Source organism: Onychomys torridus, chromosome 5, assembly GCF_903995425.1.
Source record: "Onychomys torridus chromosome 5, mOncTor1.1, whole genome shotgun sequence".
In the NCBI taxonomy this organism is placed as follows: Eukaryota; Metazoa; Chordata; class Mammalia; order Rodentia; family Cricetidae; genus Onychomys; species Onychomys torridus.
Genome location: NC_050447.1, coordinates 75,402,592 through 75,423,790, shown reverse-complemented (window position 1 = coordinate 75,423,790; position 21,199 = coordinate 75,402,592). Strand labels below are relative to the sequence as shown.

At 38.1% G+C, this 21,199-nt stretch overlaps 1 protein-coding gene across 1 annotated transcript in view; it reads right to left on the bottom strand.

Annotated features, from left to right (window-relative positions):
* Malrd1 (MAM and LDL receptor class A domain containing 1) overlaps positions 1-21,199 on the bottom strand; it is a 594,884-nt gene that overhangs the window by 81,656 nt on the left and 492,029 nt on the right. Inside the window, exons 34-35 of the mRNA XM_036188969.1 lie at positions 11,073-11,198; positions 720-786 (exon numbers count right to left, since the gene is read on the bottom strand). Coding sequence (XP_036044862.1) covers positions 720-786; positions 11,073-11,198 — 193 coding nt within the window. The remainder of the gene's footprint in view (positions 1-719; positions 787-11,072; positions 11,199-21,199) is intronic.

The window sequence follows — 21,199 nt, the reverse complement described above, 5'->3', positions numbered from 1 at the left end:
AATTCCCTACAGGGTGAGAAAAAAAAAGTCAAGAAACTTTGATATGCAATATGAGTAATTCCCAAAAGAACTCACAAGGCCTGTTTTTGTTTATTTTTACTCTGAGTATGCAAATGGACTCTTATCTGTACCTTTAATCTTTTCACAAACATTCATTGACAAGTCAGAAGAGAGCCTTATTTATTAATTAATTCTATCCTTTATTATTAAGAAAGAGAAATATTGGATTTGAAATAAAAAAGAAAGAATGGAATTGCAGATGCTAGCTCCATATGAAATTGGAGAACTGTATCAGGAAAACATCTTTTGAGCCAAGTGTGATAGCTCACACCAATAAACCTAGCCCTTGGAGGCTAAGGCAGGGGAGTAGAGCACAGCAAGTTCAAGATCACCTTGGGCTACAGAATGAAACTCAAAAACACAAAAATCTTTTGAAAATCATATAAACATCAAAAGCAAGTAATAATACATATTTTGAAATGCTATATCCCACATACTAGAAAATGTCAAAAAATATGCATCAATCATCCACTATTTTTTGAAATATAGTCACTTTAAAAAATCTTACACCTGCAGAAAGTTGTATATTAGTTTCCTAATCCACTATTTTCTCATCTGGATAATCGTATATTGGTTTATGGTTCTATTATCTCAAGCCTCAAGATTGATAAGTAAGTTGGTTGACTTAAACGTTAAAAACAAATAAGTAATGTTCTTACCTACACATGGGACCAATATTCTCCACCACACAAGTGCCACCATTTTTGCAATAATGTATTGGACACTCTGAAAAAGAAACATCACAAAGGCCACAGTCGATTATAACATTTTTGCAAGGAAAAGGTATGTACTCATATTAGCTATTGCATTAAACTTCATCTGAGGATAACCAGCTTCTTGGTTACTAAAAGCAAAAAAAATTCCTCCTGTGCACACGTCTCACTCCCAATTTGACCAGTGGTCCCTGGTGTTCTAGATGCTTCTTGCTCTTTGTGTGCCCAAGTGATTTACTGAAAGAAAAGATGTTTCCCCTCTAGATTAGGCACAATCTATTTATTTCTTAGATGTCTGCAGGACATGTTTTTGACCATACTAGAAGTTTGTGTTTACTGAAACATTTTTTTTTTTTACGTGCCACAGAAGCCATGGAATGATGGGAGATTAATGTTCTGCATGGGTGGCCTTGTATTCCTGTGCATACCTATGGCCTGCCTTTGTATCTGTGAGAGACACTGACATAGTTCACTTTGTCCCACTAACCCAGGCACTACATTGAAGGTGTCACTCCCTCATTCACCTTTAGAACGGACATTTATTTTCAAAGATGGTCTGCTTACAGGTTAAATATTTCAAAAACAATTCATATATTTTCCCCACACTTTGTGCTTTAGCTCTCTGTGGTGCATGGATTGACCCTGTCTCCTTGATGCAGCAAGGGTGGCCAGTGTTAATGCTTCCCAAGGTCCAAGTTGCTCCTCCCATCTTTCTTTTCACATAGCCATTCTCTCAGGATACCATTCTCCCCTGCTTGGGCTATTGTAGCTATAATACTTAATGAAAACCTCTATCACTTTTAAGTTTCAATACAATAATACAGTGTTTATCCTAGCCACCTATAAAATGCCTGACACTGAGGTACGCCCTGAGAAAGTGGTCAGTAATAATACTGGCAACTTAACACTCTTGTTGAGGCCTTTGTTACTGGAGTCAGTTGTCTGAGTTAAAATCTCAGCTCAACTAAGTAGCTGTGTGATATTGTGGAAGGCTGTTAAATTCTCTGTGTGTTTCCTCTCTGCTAAAGAGAGTTAAAATAGAACCCTCTTCAGATTGTGTTGAGGATGTTTGAGAACACCACATGATGTCTTCATAAAGCCATGCAAGTATGGAGCCTGTTGTATTGATGTTTCAGGCTTACAGAGGAGGCAAAAGAATAGGCATCAAAACACTGTACAAAACAATGCAGCATCTTAGATTGGCACAGAAAATTGACAGGAATAACAAGGATGGGACCTTAGTTAAATCAGGGCACGTTCTGTGCATTTCACTCAGGACACACTTATGCTGGCAATCACACACTTGCATGAAGGTAAGTCTAGGGACCACTAGGCTTGCAAAAATGAATTCAGTGTGTTTGAAGAATGGGGCTGGGGAGTTTATCCTGGTTGGATTTGTGATAATTTGAGGGTCAGATGTACAGGAGTTCAAAGCATATAGATTTATGGAAGTTAGGCCTTTAAGAAGGGACCTGGCACCTTCCTGCTTAGAAAGAAAACATTGGCTGCAGTCTATCCAGTAAAGAGGTAGATCAAGAATAAAGCTGACGCAGTCAAGAGTCCTTTGTAATAATCTGCAAAGCTAAGGCTAGGGTTGGGACAGAGGGGTGAGAACTGTACGAATTTATTAGCAATTAAGATTCAGAAGTTGAAGTTGTTCCATGATTATTCAGAAGAGTAGAGAATGATGTTCCAGTTTCTGGCTGGGCCACTGGCAAGCTGGTGGCTCCAATCACATAGCTGAATGACTGATGAGGAAGAAAAATTAGACAAGGAGAGATGATGCTGTGTTGATCTGGTTAATGGACATGCCATGGGATGCACTCCATGATTCTCTATGGCATTAAAATCTGCAGCTCTGACCCCATATGAAATATGGCTTAGAGACACAAATTTGAAGCTTTCTTTATGGTCATTTATATAGATGCCAAGAAAGCATACCAATAGGAATTACCCAAGTTTAATGAGGAGAGGGGGTGAGAATAAACTTTTACTTGAGAAACGATTATTTATGAAGAAAAATAAAAAAAAAATAGAAACTTCATGCAGACATTGTGGGTGAAAGTAGAACACGGAAGGAAAGACTGTCCTGCCAGTCACACAACATTAGAAAGGAGCAAGTGTGGGATGGGGGAAGGGTGTCTGAAAATACCATGTGTTTCGTATCTAGTATCAAGTGCCATTTTGGGTTTCCAAACATTTCAACAATTTGCTTTTCTAGTAGTGTCTTCCCATTTTGGCCTCCTTTGGTCTCATTTAACTAAATGAAGGCTATAGAATTGGCAAGGAGAGTAAAAAGCCATCTTTCCTTATAGTGATGTGCCTTCTTGAACAGACCATATTTGAAATTTCCTCCAGAAACAAGAAACCAGATGCTCTGAGAAAAGGAGCCCAATAATCAACAGGACACAAATAGACACAATCATTTCCTACTTTCCTGGTGGATGTCTTTCTGTATGCTCTGAATATATTTTGTTCCCATGGGTTAATGCATAAGTGGCTTTGACCTATAGCAAGGCAGCTTAGAGGCAGGCAGGAAAGGAGAGAGACAGGAAAGAGAAAGGAGGAGTCTGGGGAGACACCAGCCTGCTCACCAAGAAACAACATGCCAGCAGACCAGTAAGCCACAGAAAATGTGGCAAACCATAGTTGAATAGAAATGGGTTAATTTAAGATATAAGAGCTGGCTAGCAAGTGGCCTGCCATGAACCATATAGTTTGTAAATAATACTAAGCCTCTGAGTGATGATTTTATAAGGGACTGGGGGACCACAGGGTTGGGAGTGACCAGAAAAATCTTCTGACTATACTACCTATTTCTCCTAAGTATAGTTTTAGTCTTTCTCAAGTAATGATTTTGTACTATTGCAAAAAGTAAAATCAACCAACCAACCGAAACCAAAACAAAGAAACAACAACAACAAAAGCCACATCTAAGTGTGACACTCCCAGGCATCACATCACGATCCACAGGACAACCATTGCCTACTTCCTTCTGGAGTCACTAACATTCACTGTGATCACAATGAATAAGGCAGCCTTGCTGCTCATCAGCATGACGCTATAGGAACCTTGGTACATGTTTCCTTGTGGTAGCCAATGGAGTGCTGGGGAAAGAACATGGGTACTGACTAGAGAAAGATGCATGTGGAGGCCAAAGGATAAGGTCAGGTGTTCTTCCACAAGCATCCTCTTCAATGGCTCTGTTGTTGTTTGTTGTTTAACTCTGTTTGTTTGAGACAGTGTCTCTAAATGGCCTTCAGTTCACTAACTAGGCACCCACCTGTTTCTGCCTCCCCAGGTCTTAGATTAGCAGGTACCTGCATGGCAGGCTTTAATTTTTGTATTTTATTTATTTATTTTTGTGTGGTTTTTGTGGATCCATTTCTACTCCGTGAGCTTTCACAGCAAGCACTTTATAGACTGAGCTATCTCCTTAGCATAAATGCTGGTGTTTTCACAGAGCTGCAGATGTTTTTTCTATGAAGGGTTTACAAATTCATCTCAGATCATGAAATTGAAATACAGACTATTTCCATTTTTAATCTTCTCAAAGCAATTTTGAAGACTAAATTAAATGGAAAAGGGGACAGATATAACTTGTTAGGAATGAAGAGGCCCATTATTTCTAGAACAAAATAGAAGAATCCATGAGAGCACATTACAGTGAGCACAAGGCCCTTGTACTTTGGCCACAGTGACCTCTCACTGCCCTAACACTCTGGCCTTGGTTATTGTGATCCTGTGTCTGGAGGCTAATACAACTCATGGACTCTCTCATTTGTGAGAGAATTTACATTTAATCCTGTTCTGGTGTTTTACTTTGGACAAAGAAAGGCACACATACAAGCACAGTTATAACCTTTACCCTTAAATATGCAACAAGGTACCTATTTTTTCCCTGAATGAAATAGAGGTTGGAATCTGTTATTTGCTCTTTGGAATTTTTCTGGAAAGATGGATTGCTGTGGGATGGTCTTTCTGTACACTGCAAATATGTTGCTACTGTTGGTTAATAAAGAAATTGTTTTGGCCTGTGGTAAGGCAGGATAAGAGCCAGGCAGGAAATCCAAGAGAGATACAGGAAGAAGAATGGCGGAGTCAGTGCAGATGCCAGCCTGCTGCCTAATGAGTAAGATGCCAACAGACTGGTAACACCATGGCTATGTGGCAAAATATAGATAAATAGAAATGGGTTAATTTAAGATAAAGGAGCTAGTTAGCAGTAAGCCTGGGCCATAGACCAAATAGTTTGTAATTAATATTAAGCCTCTGAATGAATATTTATAAGCAGCTGTGGGACTGAGAACTGATGGACAGGGCATAACAAAGCTTTCATCTACAATGGATAACTACAAAAACTGATTTTAGCTCTGTGCTACCTGGGATCAGGCACTTATGACCTCTGTGAATTTGGGACTTTAAGTGCATATTTTTCATCTATAATATCTATCATATGTCTGTCTGTCTGTATCATCTATCCATCTATCTATCATCTATCTATCTACTTACATATCATCTATCTGTAGAGAGATATAGATATAAATACAGAAAGATATACGAGAGTTGGAAAGAAGAAAGTATAATTCTATCATTTCTACTCTAGTGAAATTATTGGGCTAGCCTTTAATAGTTAAAAAAAAAAAAAAAGGTTTCTGGGCTATGCACTGCTTTGATAGAACTGCTTCTGTTAGTTGACGGTACACATGGCTCCAGACCCAGAGCTGGCAGTAAACTGTACCACTGCCACTTTGTGAAGCTGAGGTGGGCGGAAACAGCAGCCACAGTGGCGTTTAAGTCTTACAAAGATGGATATTATCTGATTTGTGTTGTCTTTGGGATTCTTAACTACAGAAAAAGATTTGATTGTAAAAGCTGTTGAGTTAAACAAATATGTAAATTTTAAAGGTACCTTGACTTCAAAATTTGGATATAAGGATATGTTGCTTTCAAAAGAGTTTCTGCTTTTGTTTCCACAGAAAGCCAGAGGCTGTGGATTTGTTCCAGATTAAGATACATCAGGTTTGATCAGCCAAGACCACCTGAAAGGTCTCCAAAGACACCATGGCCCAGATGATCCAACATCCAGAATGGTTTCAGGCAACTGGCCTAGAGGTTTACCCTCATGGACTACTCCATTATCCTGAAATGTTCTTTGTGTCCCCATAAGATAAGCAGCCCCCTCCAGCAGGAAGTAGTAAGAGAAACTATGCCCAAATTCCCAAAAATTATCAGGCTGGCTTTGGAGATGGAATTGGCTCACTCCTTCTCTAAACCCAGACATATTGCTAAAAGAAAAGGTTAAGAGATTCTTATGTCCCAAATCAGAAGAGCCCTTTGGTGTGGGACAGAGAAAAACCAATATTTTTATTTAAATCAGGTTGATTATAAATGTGATATCTTTACTTTTAAAGAACAACAACTTGTTTAAAATGTCTTACATTGGTATAGATTTTAGTCTATTGATACAAACTTAATTTTGTTATACTGTGTATATATATTTCTACTCTTATTTGAGGTATTATGTTTATGCAACTCATGTAATTGTAATGGATAATTAAGAAATACAGATCAATTAGTCTTCCATGATAGTCAAACTTATAGCCATGTTAAGTTTTCTGGGTATACATAGATATATTTCAGATAGACAGGTAATCTTCAAACACTTCAAAGGTCTACAGAATATGGCATCTAAAATATTTTTAAAATTTAGACGTTCTGGACAGTGAGACATGTCTGCTCCTGGCAGCACCAATTTACTTCAGAGAGGTGGATGGGCATTGAAGACAATTCATATTGAGTTTATCTTCACCTTGGCAAAAATAGCCATTTGGGCAAGAAACTGTTCTTGCCTAGACTGCTTGATCAATTGGACATGCAGGACCCATAGAAAGGTGCCCACTGAACTTTGACAAAATGGTCCTTCAGGTTCCTGCTTCACAGAGGAAACTGCCAGACATTCTATAGGACACTGAAAAAAGTGACCAAGAGACTCTAGTCCTGTGGGATGAAGACAAATGCCCCAACTTTACAAAGGAACATTAGGTGATTGTCCAGGCTGCCAGCTGTCTCTGTCTACCCTGCAAGACTCCCAAAAGTTGCTTGTATCTTCCTCTCAGTTCTCAGGTAATATAATTTCCTTCTGAGGTCCTTGATGCGGTTGAAGACTAGATAGTTATAATTTCCTCAATTATGATAAAAGATAAGTTAGATATAAAACCTTAGACTCACAAATATAAGATAGATGGGATATCTTCTTTAATATTGTAACTGTAATTCTTGATTGATAATTGTTTTTTATCTGAAATTTTACTATATAAAAGTTAAAACCTTGCTTTTTGTAAAAAAGAAAAGGGGAGGTGCTGTGGGATGTTCTGTATGTCAAATGTGTTGTTCTCATTGGTTAAAATAAATAAAGTGCTGATTGGCCAGTAGCTAGGCAGGAAGGATAGGGTAGGCAGGACAAGGAGGAGGAGAATTCTGGGAAGTGAAAGCTGGGTGGGGAGACACTGCTAGCAGCCACCATGATAAGAAAGATGTAAGGTACTGGTAAACCATGAGCCATGTGGCAAAGTATAGATTAATAAAAATGGGTTAATTTAAGATAGAGGAAGTAGATAACAAGAAGCCTGCCACAGCCATACAGTTTGTAAACAATATAAGTCTCTGTGTGCTTGCTTGGTTGGGTCTGAGCGACTGTGGGGACTGGCAGGTAAGAGAGATTTGTCTTGACTGTGGGCCAGGCAGGAAAACTCTACCTACAGTGAGTTGTACATATAAGGAATTAAATAATTGTTCTCACTCATCTCTGTTTTGATTAGAGGAGGTTTGTGAATGGCCAGGAAACTAAACTAATTTCCATCACTCTGCATTTCCAGCTTCTCCTCATCCCTTCTCCTATTGCTATCATCACTATCTCTGGTATCTGAAGGTCTGCTGTGAGACAAATGCAATCAAAACAGTTTGGCATATATTGCTTTTCTGGGCACCCAGAACATTGTGTAGAAATGGAAGCCTCATGGGATTAGTCAAATTTATTTTAGTTATTAGTAAAGAAACAAGTAAACTATAACTAAATCTTGGTCATCTAACTCAGAGAGCTGCTTGTCTAAAAAATCTCAAATGTTTTCTTATTTAGTTCAGCTTCAATATGTGATATTTATGTACTGTGGAGACAAGAAATATATGTACAATATGTGTGTGGTTTAAAGAGATGTTTGGATCCTAGAACTTATTTATGCAGCATGCAAAACACCAAGGACAGATACTTTTTCATATACATACAAGTGTGTATGTGTGTGCAACTGCTTGTTTATGTGTGTATGACTTTGAAGAAGCATATAATAGCCTTGTGTTTCTCAGGAGGCACCATCCATCCATCCATCTTGCTTTTAAGATGGGATAGTTCACAGGTACCTAGGTCTCACCATAATCTGCTAAGATATCTGGTCAGCTAGAGCCAGATAAATGTCTGTCTATGTTTCCCAGCACTAGAATTATAAGTATGCACCACAATGTCTGGATTTATTTTTACACTGGTGCTGTGGATCTGAACTCAGATTCTCATGCTTTCATGAAACACTCTACTTATCTCTGGATCCTCTGTTTTCTATATCTTGAAGACATACTGCAAGGAGTGTAGGAAGGAGGGATTACTGTGTCTCAGAGACTTGAAGTGGCTCAAGATCCTTGCTGGGAATTGTTAGTGCTTTGGTTTTGTTTAAAACCATCTGAAACTTCATGAAGCTATATCATCATCATACATTACATATGATGTTGTATATTTTGATGTCTCATCCTACAAGTTTATATTTTGATGTCATTTTCTAATTCTCTTTGCAGTAGAATATCACCATAATTATGGTATTACTTTAGCACAAACTACTACCACTGTACATAATTAGAAAAATCACTTCTAGTATAATTTCAGCTGGAAGAATCTTGATATTTTTTTTCTGTTGCATCAGCAATAAAAACCTGAAAATTCCATGGCCTTCTGATGTGATTTAGGTACAGACAAAATTCATTGAAATATTCTCACTGTGCTTGACTTTAATGTTTTTTTTTTTTTGTTGTTGTTTGTTTTTTTGTTTTTTTGTTTGTTTGTTTTGCAGGGCCTTGAGCTTGCTAGGCTAGCACTCTACCACTGAGCTAAATCCCCAGCCCCTGACTTTAATGTTCTTAATGACCAACTTAAACCCTGAGACATGTGAGGCCAGATGCTCACCCTCTGCTGCAAGGCCGCTATGGGGAGTACTGGACCTGAAGGATAGAGTTCCCCCAAACCTATGTAAGGCTGACCTTAATAGCAGCTGATGTTTGGAAAGCAGAAACGTGTGGTGTACATTGCCAAATCTGTATCATAGATCTATCTTAAAGGCTTTCTTCAAAACACAAGTGTTAACTTTATGTATTTGATAGAAGAGCCCAAAGTATACAAAATGCACATAGAGAAAGCAAAATATGGATTTGTGACAATGGCTTCACTAGCTGTTTGTGTCACTCTGACCCAGTAGCGATGTCAACGTGACCTGCACTGTGTGAGTGGACGGTAAGTGATGGGTACTTGACTGAAATAAACAGGGTATCTATCACACTGCCTGAGTGGCAAGTCTTTTGTTTCTGTGACCTCATTTCATGTCAGAGCAGGCAATAAATCATAGCACAGTTTGATTTGTGCCCATTCAAGGATGTCCTGAAGAAAAATCTCACCTTCACATAGACATAAGCAAAGTGTTAAGAATTTCAAAGGACAGAATTGTATTATTATCACATTATTAATCTCTTTATTTGTTTTTTTTTTTTAACACCAAATCTCACTGTGTAGCTCAGGGTGGACTCTAACACACAATTTTCTTACTCCCAGTTCCTGAGTGATGAGACCTGAGTCTCCATATGTCTCTACAACCAGCTTCGATCTCACTGCCTTTCAAAGGAGTAACAGGTCTTCTTTTGGGGCCACTTGTCTTTGGGGTCTAAGATGCTTAGTAAAGGAATAAAGGGAAACAACAATGCTTTTGTAGATTATCCTTGTGTATTTTGTATATGGGAATATATATGTATGTATGTATATATATATGTATATATATGTATGTATGTATGTATGTATTGGGACTAGATCTGATGACTTATTCATTCCATTTTATACTCATCAGAATCAGAAGTGATAAATGAGCCTTTTGTGAACTACAATTGGTTCATGCTTGTGTCACATATTTCATAATTCCATGAGTATCTTTAAAGATATAAAATATATTCTTATCTACATTTGACATAAAATATTTCCAACATATTAAGAAATATGATCAAATATATCTTTCATTACTGATTTATATTATTTTTTAGTTTCAACAGGATTATATTGCCTCTAGCTCTCTATTACCTCACAAAGCCCCTGTACAAAATAAAAATTTGATTACTCAGGAGAGAAGATAACAATGGCCTATACCATGGGATTTTATATAACATAAAATAGGAATTTTTAGAGCTGTTTTTATATACACAGGACAACTGCTGTACATTATCAGCTCTTATGCTATATGAATGTTACAAGGTCTGAAAAATAAAGAATGTTTCAAAAGCAACCTAAGATTTAATATACTTATGGAAAATATATCATTATATTATGTAATACTCTCATCAAAAAGTATGAAAGTTATGCAGTTTCATAAAGATACTAACATTATATTGTAGGCTCTCCTTATTGTAGAACAAAACCAATTTTCATAGATTATTAAATACTAAGGACTAAAAATTATACTGCATTAAAATTGCACATTTTTTTCTTTGTGTTGTTCTGTATGAGTGGTGCTTTATTGTGTTTTCATGTGTGTGTAGAGGCTGCATATTGATGTTGTGTGTCTTCCTTTTTCTCTCTCCAACTTACTTTTTTCAGCTAGGATCTCAATGAAACCAGGTACTTACTGATTCAAGTCCCAGTGATCAACTTGCTTCCACCTCCTCAATGCAAAAAATTACATTTAGCTGCCAACCCATGCCTAGATTCTTTCCTGGATGCTAGGGACCTGAACTCAGGTCCTCATGCCTGCAGGAATAGCACAGCATGAACTGAAACATCTGTCTGATTTCCAGTTATCATTATTTAGTGAATAATAAAGAACCCATTACTCATTTATAAGCTTTTAACAAATCTAGGATGTCAACATTCTTCTTGCCTCCAAACCACTACCATAAATCCATGTCTAATGTTATTTAGAAAATCCACTTTGAATATTTTATCACCTGCAGATTTAATTAATAGTTTGTATTGCAAAGAAAAGTTTAAAGGAAAAGGAGTACCTGAGCAACTGGACTCATCGAGTTGGAAGTGCTCACAGTGAACCATACCATCACAGCGCTGGTGAAAGGGGACACAGCTGTCTGATGAGTTGCACACCAATGCTCCATCAGGGCAGCTCTGATTGGCTGAATAAAAAGCAATGATGGTGAAGATAAGAAATAATAGCAACTCATCTGTTTTTAAATGAGTTTCTCATAATGAAATGACTGTCATTTTAACCTTTATTTTTTCATATTCTATTTTAGAAAAACAGTTATTTGATATATTTTCTTTATTCTGAGCTGAGAAATAGCTCAGCAGTTATGAGCACTAGCTGCTCTTTCAGAGGACCCAGATTTGATTCCCAGCATTTTCATGGCAGTATAAAACTGTCTATAACTCCAGTTCTAGATAATCTGATGTGCTTTTCTGGCCTCTGGAGGCACCAGGCACACAGATGGTACACAGATAAACTTGCTGGCAAAGCACTCATACACATAGAATAAAATAATTTTTAAAAAGTGTTTTTTTCTTGAAATTTCATACATGTGTAGAGTGAAATATAATTACATTATAGTCATATTTCCTGCCTAACTTTCACCACATCCCATTTGACACATTCCCCTCCCAACTTCAGGTCTTTTTAAGAACCCACTAAGTCTGCTCAGTGCTGCTGCCTCTATGGGAGTGGGGCTTCTACTGGAATGTGAGAATCCTCTCAGAGCCCACATCCTCAAAGAGTGATTTTTTTCCTCTTCAAGCAATTATCAACTGTCAATAGCTTCTCAGTAAAGGGAGGGGCCTTGAGATCATCTACTCTATCTATGCCACATTCAAATGGCTTGATCCTGTGCTGGTATTGTGCAGGTAATAGTGCTGCTGCTGCTGTGAGTCCATGAGAATACCACTTATGTCACGAGAAAACCATTCTTTTTAAATATAATTTAAATTAACTCATAATTTTCAGCGAAGGAAGAAAACATGGATATAATCATTTCTCAGGTATTGCCAGGGACTCCATTTCATGCCCCCCCCCCCCCCCCAACTGATATTGAGAACCCGTAACAGGGCTGTATTTCTACATAAAGAAAGGAATTAGAGATAAATGAAGCAATCAGGGTAAGACCCTACAAAATGTTATCAATGTCCTTATGAGAAGAAATGAGGAGGGAGAAGGGGAGGGGAAGTGGGGGGAAGAGGAGGGGAAGGGGAGGGAGAGAAAGAGAGAGAGAGAGAGAGAGAGAGAGAGAGAGAGAGAGATCAGGGTTTGCCTAATCAGAGGTAAGGTCCTGATCTCTAGATTCTTAGATATTGCCAGAAGATGATAAATACCAAAAGTTCTTTGGATTTTCAATTTCCAAAAAGCTTAAAAGCTGTGAGTGGTCACTGTGTGTCTGTTCAACCATACCTGTTCACTAACACTTTGTATGTAGCACTCATGGGCCTCTACTTCCCTGGTCTCAGCATAATGGATGCAGAGAACTCTCTTGCTAGGATTTCTAAGGAGAGGTTGGCCCAACATTAGAGTATATGGATAGGTTAAAAATGTTATGCTCAACTCCAGGAAGGCTACCTAGAAAACGGGACCCTAGGAAAGACACAGGGATCACCCAATGACAGAGAAATGGATGAGATCTACATGAGCAACCTGGATAACAGTGGGAGTAATGAAGGGCAAGGTTTGAGGGAAAGAGAGCTTAGGGGAGCAGGCGATCCCAGCTGGATCAAGAACAGAAAGGGAGAACAAGGAATAACAGACCATGATAAATGATGACCACATGAGAACAGGAATAGGCATAGTGCTGGAGAGGTCCCCTTAAATCCACAACGATACCTCCTCTGTAGACTGCTGGCAATGGTCAAGAGAAAGCCTGATCTGACCTAGTCTGGTGATCAGATGGCCAAACACCCTAATGATCATGCTGGAACTCTCATCCAATAACTGATGGAAGTGGATGCAGAGATCCTTGGCCAGGCCCCAGGGGGAGTTCCAGGAGTCCAATTGTCGAGAAAGAGGAGGGACTGTGAGAGTGTGAACTGTTGAGGCCAAGATTGGAAAAGCACAAGGACAAATAGCCAAACAAATGGAAGCACATGAATTATGAACCAAAAACTGTGGAGCCCCCAGCTGGATCAGACCCTCTGGATATGTGAGACAACTGAATAGCTTGAACTGTTTTGGGAGGCATCCAGGCTGTGGGACCGGGACCTCTCCTTAGTGCATGAGCTGGCTGTTTGGAACCTTGGGCTTACACAGGGACACTTAGCTCAGTCTGGAAGGAGGAGACTGGACCGGCCTGTACTGAATCTACCAGGTTTAAATAAATCCCCAGGGGAGTCTTGGCCCTGGAGGAGATGGGAATGGAGCAGAAAGAGGGGCTGGGGGGGAAGTTGGGGTTGGAGGCAGGAGTCGGGAGGACAGGGGAACCCATGGCTGATGTGTAAAATTAAAACACAAATATAATAAATTAAAAAAAAAGATGTTATGCTCACAAATCCCTGGATTGTCATGGAGAGAACATGTTTATTGAACCTCATCAGAACACTCTGAAATGTGAAAAGTGGAGATTCTTTCCTGTCTCAGAGAGAACATTTTCTGTGAATGAGAGAGCAGGACTATAAGAGACAATCGTTTTGAGAAATGAATAAAATGGCACAAAGAGATCACTGACAGACACGCCTTCCACAACATTGGCACTGAAGTGGGATCTAGGATTAATGGATAGGGTTATTGATTTTCAGGGCTTTGCACAAGTTTAAATGTGGCAAGAATATGGACTCTGAAGTGTTTGCAATTTTAGATAGGAATATCAATAGTAGTTGATTTTTGAAGGCCTTTTATTGTAACAAAATCAAGTTTACTAGCTATCAGAGTGTTCTATGAAGTTGTGGTGAGATCAATATTTAAAAATAATTCACATAAAGTACCATCCTGCCAATGGAAATATAACTTTTAATAAACTAAATTGGTATGTATTTTTATCAAGAATCACTTTTTCCCTAGAAAACTAATGGAAAAAAAGGAAATACTGTTAATCTGTGGGAACAGGGTCTTGCTGTGAGGGCGAGGCTAGCTTAGAACTTATGGTCCTTCTGCCTCAGCCTTCTGAATGCTTGGATTGCTGGGGTGTTCCACCCTGTCTGGCTTAACATGACTTTAATTCTACAGCATGATAAAAAAAACAGTAGGAAGGTTCTCCTTGTTGGCAATCCCCTGACAGCTGTCTATATTTCTGGAAGTTTTCATGATTCCAGTATTTGTTCCATCAGTCAGAATCTACTCACCTCCCTCCAAATGGGTGTTACACTGATACTGCATGCGTGACACAAACGTCATAAGGTGCTGTTTCTCAGATAAACAGCATGCACAAAAAGCTATGAAAGTTAGTATCAGTGGGGGTGGCCAAAGACTGTGAGAACAGTTACCTGAAGCTGGAGTTCAGGAATACATTAGATAAGGGACTTGGAGGAGGGAGAGAGGATGGTGAGAAGATGTTAGTGAGCAGATGAGTGGGAACAATGACTTGTCTTTTATAGCACAGTAAGGTAACTAGGGACGGCAATGATTATTTCAGAATAGCTAGCAGACTGCAAATGTTCTTAATACTAATAAGTGTTATATATCCCAAGTGAAAGATTTGCCAAATATCCTGACCTGATCAATGCATGTTGAGTACATGTGTTGAAATGTCACACTATAGTCCACGAATAGGCATGGATGCTGTGTAACAACTGAAAAATAGATAGATAGATAGATAGATAGATAGATAGATAGATAGATGACAGATAGGGGCATGATGTGGCATTTGAATAAGGGAAGGTGATCATTCCAGATAAACTCATGTTTTCTTCCCAGTGTGTTGAATTTCTGCTGATCCTACCCATTAGTCAAACTCAGCCATACACTGGGCTACAAGTTAAAGAAACTTGTTATATATGTATCTACAACCTACCCATGTTAGACAGAAATATGAGAAGCAGACATGGGCACAGGGAGTTGACCTATTTCTCACTAGTAGCTGATGTGCCCCATGAAAGTTAATGATACTTTTGGTGATGTGAAATGAATCTCTTTCCTAAGATCATCCCTTATCAATATTATTTATAATTGGCTGTTATATCAGCTATGATATCAATATTCTTAGTTCTTGCCACCAACAATGTGAATTATATTCTGAATTAGTTAACTCTTCTTATAATAGTCACCATTGGTTATTCTACATTAAAATAATGGTAACTAAATCCACTTTATAGAAGTCTAGGAAGATCGGATGTAATGAATATGGTTAAGTACATAATGCACACATAATAAATTATTTTTTTTTCAGCATTACCTTATTTTAAAGTTTCACTGATCATTAAACTGCTAAGACATTTCAATAAGAGTTCTGGTTAGATTTAATTCAAGGACAAAATACACATCTGTACTGCCTGAGCTAGATTTGCATATATGCTGAGTCATGTAGTTTTCATTCTAACAGCCCCCTGTCACTTTGCTGTTAAAAATGCTGAGTTCCAGGACATATCAGAGGAGTTGCATATGTGAATTCAAAGCAATTTGAACACATGCACAAGACCTGTGCAAGCTCAATTTAGACAAAATCTCAGCATCGAGAGATGGAGAGGCATGAATCCCACCACGATTGGCATTTGATAGCTTCTAAGAGAGGGAGAATCAGTTTTCGTTAATGACATAGTTGGTGGAAGATAGTAACCATGTTCAAATAGACTGTATGAAATTCTCAAAGAGTTAATAAATTACAGTTAAAAAGAGAGATACTAAGTTCCTCTATTCTGCCCCCCACTTCCTTTTGTTCTACCAGCCCATTCTTCTGAACCCAGGGAATCCCATAAACTAAGTGCACGTTCTGAAGTGCACATTCCTCCACTGAGCTATGTCCTCAGTGCCGTTATTCATGTTTCTTATACAACTATTGTAACCTAGGAACAGATGTACTTTCAGAGAAACCATTCTGATGAACCATTCATGTATTGTTTGGTTTTAAAATAATATCTACAAAGTGAATGAGTTTATAGCTACAAAATGATTTATGTCATTTAGGATTACTTTAGAAAGAAATAATAGCAATCTCTAAGACAATGATAGACTGGAATAAATATGCCCACAGACATTAAAGCATGATGTTTGAAAATAATATGGCAAAAGATAAATTCTTCTCAGGAGACATTTAGAAGCCCAATTTTTCTATAAATTTCATGGCCTTTTTGGACTGATTTTGGAGTGTTTCTTCATTGCATAAATATTTATAGCAGAGGTTATAGAAAAATCAATATCTTATGTCATTTCCTATATTCAATACAAATTCTTTGTTTTATAAGTGCTGATAAATCCAACTGTACTTGCTTTTTGTTGCCTACTTCTAAAATTATATTTGTAAATATTCATTAAATATAATGTGGCAGCATATAAAAATACATAGAAACTAAAAATGTATACTTAAAAATACTGTGTGTATATATTTATACATAAAGATAAACATATAGACACATTCACATATACTCATTATTTATAAACATCTCTGCCTTTTAAAGGAGGAAGAAAATACTATATTTTCTGTTTTATTTAGTTTGAAGTATAATTTATTTACTATTTTATATTATATAATGATTTAACCCTCTAGAACACTCATTACATTCTTTCCCCTGAGTGTTTAGTTACCCATCTCTATGTATGGTTCAAGCCTTGATAACTTTAGCCCATCTGAACTATCTCTTAACTTATACTAATTGATTGTATAGGTTTTATGCCTACCCAGTTTTAAAGGATTGTTTTGTAAATTAAAAATTTAAAACATACTTTAAGATTTCACTCTTTTAGACATACTTACATGGAAAGAATCGTGTGTGTGTGTGTGTGTGTGTGTGTGTGTGTGTGTGTGTGTGTGTTTTGATACAGTCTATCTACATAGCTCACCCTAAACATTAACTCAACACTTTCTTGTCCCTTTTTCATAAGGAAACTTCCTAGTTTTGAGCTGGATTATGTTCTGGAAAGCTTTCTATGTCCAATACTTCCTTGGATGTATATTCCTGATGCTGATGTTTTATTGAGTAAATTTTGTAATACATTCCCTTTGTTATTATTTTGCATTGTAATATTACTATTTTCTTTCTAATTCAGTTCTGTTCTCTCATCTAAAACAAATTCTTCCCTCTGCTCTTTACTGGAAGTGCTAAGTAGGACATCTTACATTACTGGAAATTCAATAACAGATATTAGTGTGAACTGATATTTCAGCACCTTAGGAAGGATTGCTCAATACAAAGTACTGCTTCAATTTTTCAGAGCCAGCAATTCAGTCAATGGAGATACATAGACTTAAAAAACACCATTTTTCATGTCCAAGTTCACATTAAAATTTGATAATAAATCTCAAAACTAAATTGGATGAAGCACCCCAAATAATTCTTCTTGCTTGATTGTACTTCCAGAAGGGAATATTATGTGATATAGTTGACAAAATCTTTATAAGAGCCATGTATACTGATCTTTATTCCTGGAGTGCAAAAATTAACAATTTGCTTTGAATAGACTGTGAGTTAATTGTCTTTGATCCAGTGCAAGGAATTTCCCACTCTATTCTTTTTTAAAGTTTTAACATAAGGGTTTGACTAAGGTATTCCAAAAGATACTGTGTACCACTGTATTAATTACATCAGATAAAAACGAAACTGTTTTTGTAGAACTAAATTACATTTTAAAAAGCTCTGAATGACCAATATTGCCTTTGACGAATCTTTTTAAGAACCTTAAAACTCAGAGGAGCAGGGTGAGAAAGAAATTTAGATCAATATCAGTTCTAATTGATGCTTTGGAATAATACGCAAACTTTCTAGAAAAATGGTGCTGTAAGTCATAGTTTAACATATTCCCAACACTCCAGACATGCAACACTACCAAACAGAAGAGAAGCACAAAAAAATGACTCACAGAAAAGATCAGCATGAACACCAGCAATGACTTGAATTAAAATAGGGCCAGAAAATAGAGGTAAGACCAAAGAGCCCAAAGCTGATAGTTTCCATGTCGTAGAAGTAAGAAGAATAAATGCTATTTTAGATATGAGAGCAGCCTGAAATGAGAGTTTCTTCTTCAGCCATTACTCATAAAGACATTCTAAACCAATGCTCACTGGTTTACAGAAAGCCATACACATAAGGAATTTAGAGAAGGGAAGTAAGAATATCAAAATTAGTTTCCACGTTGAGGACTGTTTTTCCTAAAACACATAATATACAGAATTGAATTAATCTGGAGTTGCATACCAGGGAGTAGACTACTTTCCAGAACGATTAGGTTTATTTGTAGTGTGGTCTACTCCCATTGGCTTTCTTTAAGGACACCACAACCTCTATCTAAGTTCATCACTTTGTTTTTGTGGCTCTCCTTTGTCTCTGGGATGTAAAACATATCTCTTTTGTGCCTTGACTTTTTTAAGGGAAGACACTTGGAAAGCGGCAGTTGGGATATCACTTCAACCTCTTTAACAACATTAGATAAAAGTCCCATGTGAAAGACACTCTCCGTAATAGAAAAAAAAAAAAAAAAAAAAAAAAAAGCAACAATGTTATCTCCTAGGGCAAGAAGCTGAGAGCAAAATAATGCTGTAGATTCCTTTTTAGAGCATCTTTTGTCTCCCATGCATCTTCCATCTTTACAGTTTATCATAAACACTGACCAGACTGCTTCTTATGGTTTTTAGTTTGTATGGGGGGCCTCTGTGCCATGCAAACCCTTTTCCTTCTGCTAACCCATTTCTTACTTTGCTAACTTATTTTACAGTTTAATTCTTGGAGCCACTTGGATCTTAAAAGGACAGAAGTGAGGGTTTTCTCTCCCCTATGACCATGTCCTCTCAGTACCTTTCAATATTTGCTTTGCTAAATCAATTTTTAAGCTAGCAGACAAAGTAATGAGTATTTAAAACACTCTTTTAAATCATCTACATTCATTTGCCTCCGTGGATCTGTGCACTTGTGAATGCAGGTACCCATGGTGACCATGAGAGAGCATCTGAAATTAGAGGCCATTGTGAGCTGCCCCATGTATGTGTGCCAGGAACCAAACTCAGGTTCTGTGTACGAGTGTTACACTCCCTAACTACTGAACCATACCTCTAGTCCCAAAGCTTGGGCTTTACTATAACATTTCAAATGTATTTTTTATTAATTGTTCCCCTCTCCCAGCCTTCTCCTCTTGCCACACTCTTTGTTGGACCCTCAACAATACCCTTCTGTATTCATGTAATCAACACCTGTTTGTATTTATTTTTTGCTTATTTACACTTCAGGTGTTTCTTTGGATTTTATCTAGCTTTTCTTAAAATTATTTTATCTCATCTATACCTGCAGCTGATGCCAAGAATCTTTCTATGTCTTGTGTTTCTCTTTTGATCTCTGGGTACACATTTACAACCACATTCTGAACATTCATCTCCATGTGAGTATATCATAGGTTTCACAAATAACATATAATATGAAGTCATGATCTTCCCACAAAACCTTCTGTTTCTCCTATTTTCTTTTTTTTTAACCTTCTAATTGTGTTATATTTTTTCTTGTCCTTGAGTCTTTTTTCTATTAAGAAATTTTTTCATGCATTTTAGACACCAATCAAAGATCTCCCTTTCCCCTCCTCCAGCCTTCCCCAATCCACCCCCACTCCCCACTACAAGAAGGCAAGGCCTCGAATAGGGAGGCAGATCCAGTAGAGGGAAACCCAAGCCCTTCCCTCTCCCTCATGGCTGCATGAGGTGTCCCATCATAGTAGTGGGCTCCAGAAAGTCCACTCATGCACCAAGGATGGATTCTGATTCTACCGCCAGGGGGCTCCCCAAGCAGCATGCTACACAATTGTCTTGCCATGCAGAGGGCCTAGTCCAGTCCCAGGCAGGCTCCACAGAAATTGGTCCAATTTTCCTGAGTTCCCACTAGTTTGGTTTGGTCATCTATGCAGGTTTCCCCATCATGATCCTGATGCACTTGCTCGTAGAATCCCTCCTCTCTCTCTCTCTCCTGCTGGACTTCTGGATCTCTGCCTGGTGTTTGGCTGTAGATCTCTGCATCTGCCACTATCAGTCACCAAAGAAAAGTTCTGTGATGACAGTTAGGGTATTCACCAATCTGATCACTGGGGCAAGCCAGTTCAGTTCAGGCACCTTCTCCACTATTTCTAGTAGTCCAAGCTGGGGTCATCCTTGGGGATTCATGGCAACTTCCCTAGCACTCATTGGGTTTCTCTCTATCCCAATGATATCCCCCTCCATCATGGTATCTCCCTCATTGCTTTCCCACTCCAGCCTTGTTACAGCTGGACCATCCCATTTCCTTATGTTCTCATCCCTCATCTCCTACCTTCCATTGCCCATCCCTTACCCCCAGTTCACTCATGGATATTCCATCTATTTCCCTTTCCCAGAGCAATCCATGCATCCCTCTTTGGGTCTTCCTTGTTAGCTAGCTTGTCTGGAGTTGTCTGTTTCTCTTATTTTCACAGCTGCCACCATGGCACATGAGCTACCCTGATGGCTAAATAGGGAATTTCAGTCATTTGAAAGTCTTTTCTTATTTTCCTTATGCAATAATATCATAAATAATTCATAATCTTTATCACATACCACATTTTAATCAATCTCTGTACTTTGAAACTGCAATATCTAACTAATCTCTCTCCTTCCAGCCTGATCAATACTGATCCACATTGATCTCACTCTCACATAACTCTGGCATAGATGTAGCACCACAGTCAGAAAGTGCCTCATGCCCTGTAATATAGTGTCTATCCCTATCCTGTCACTCATCACACAGTATTACATTCCTTTATTCATTAGTCTTCTGCATCAGTATAGTATGCACCTACATCCTGAGACAAATGCATCTATCGGTATCAGTGATACCTGTCTTAGTTAGGGTTACTATTGATGAAACACCATGACCAAAAGTAATTGGGAGAAGAAAGGGTATATGCCACTCACAGTTCATCAAAAGCAGTAAAGATAGGAACTCAAAAAGGGCAGGAACCTGGAGATAGGAGCTGATGTAGGCCATGAAAGCATGCTGCTTATTGTCTTGCTCCCAATAGCTTGCTCAACCTGCTTTGCTATGAACCTAGGGCCACCAACCCAGG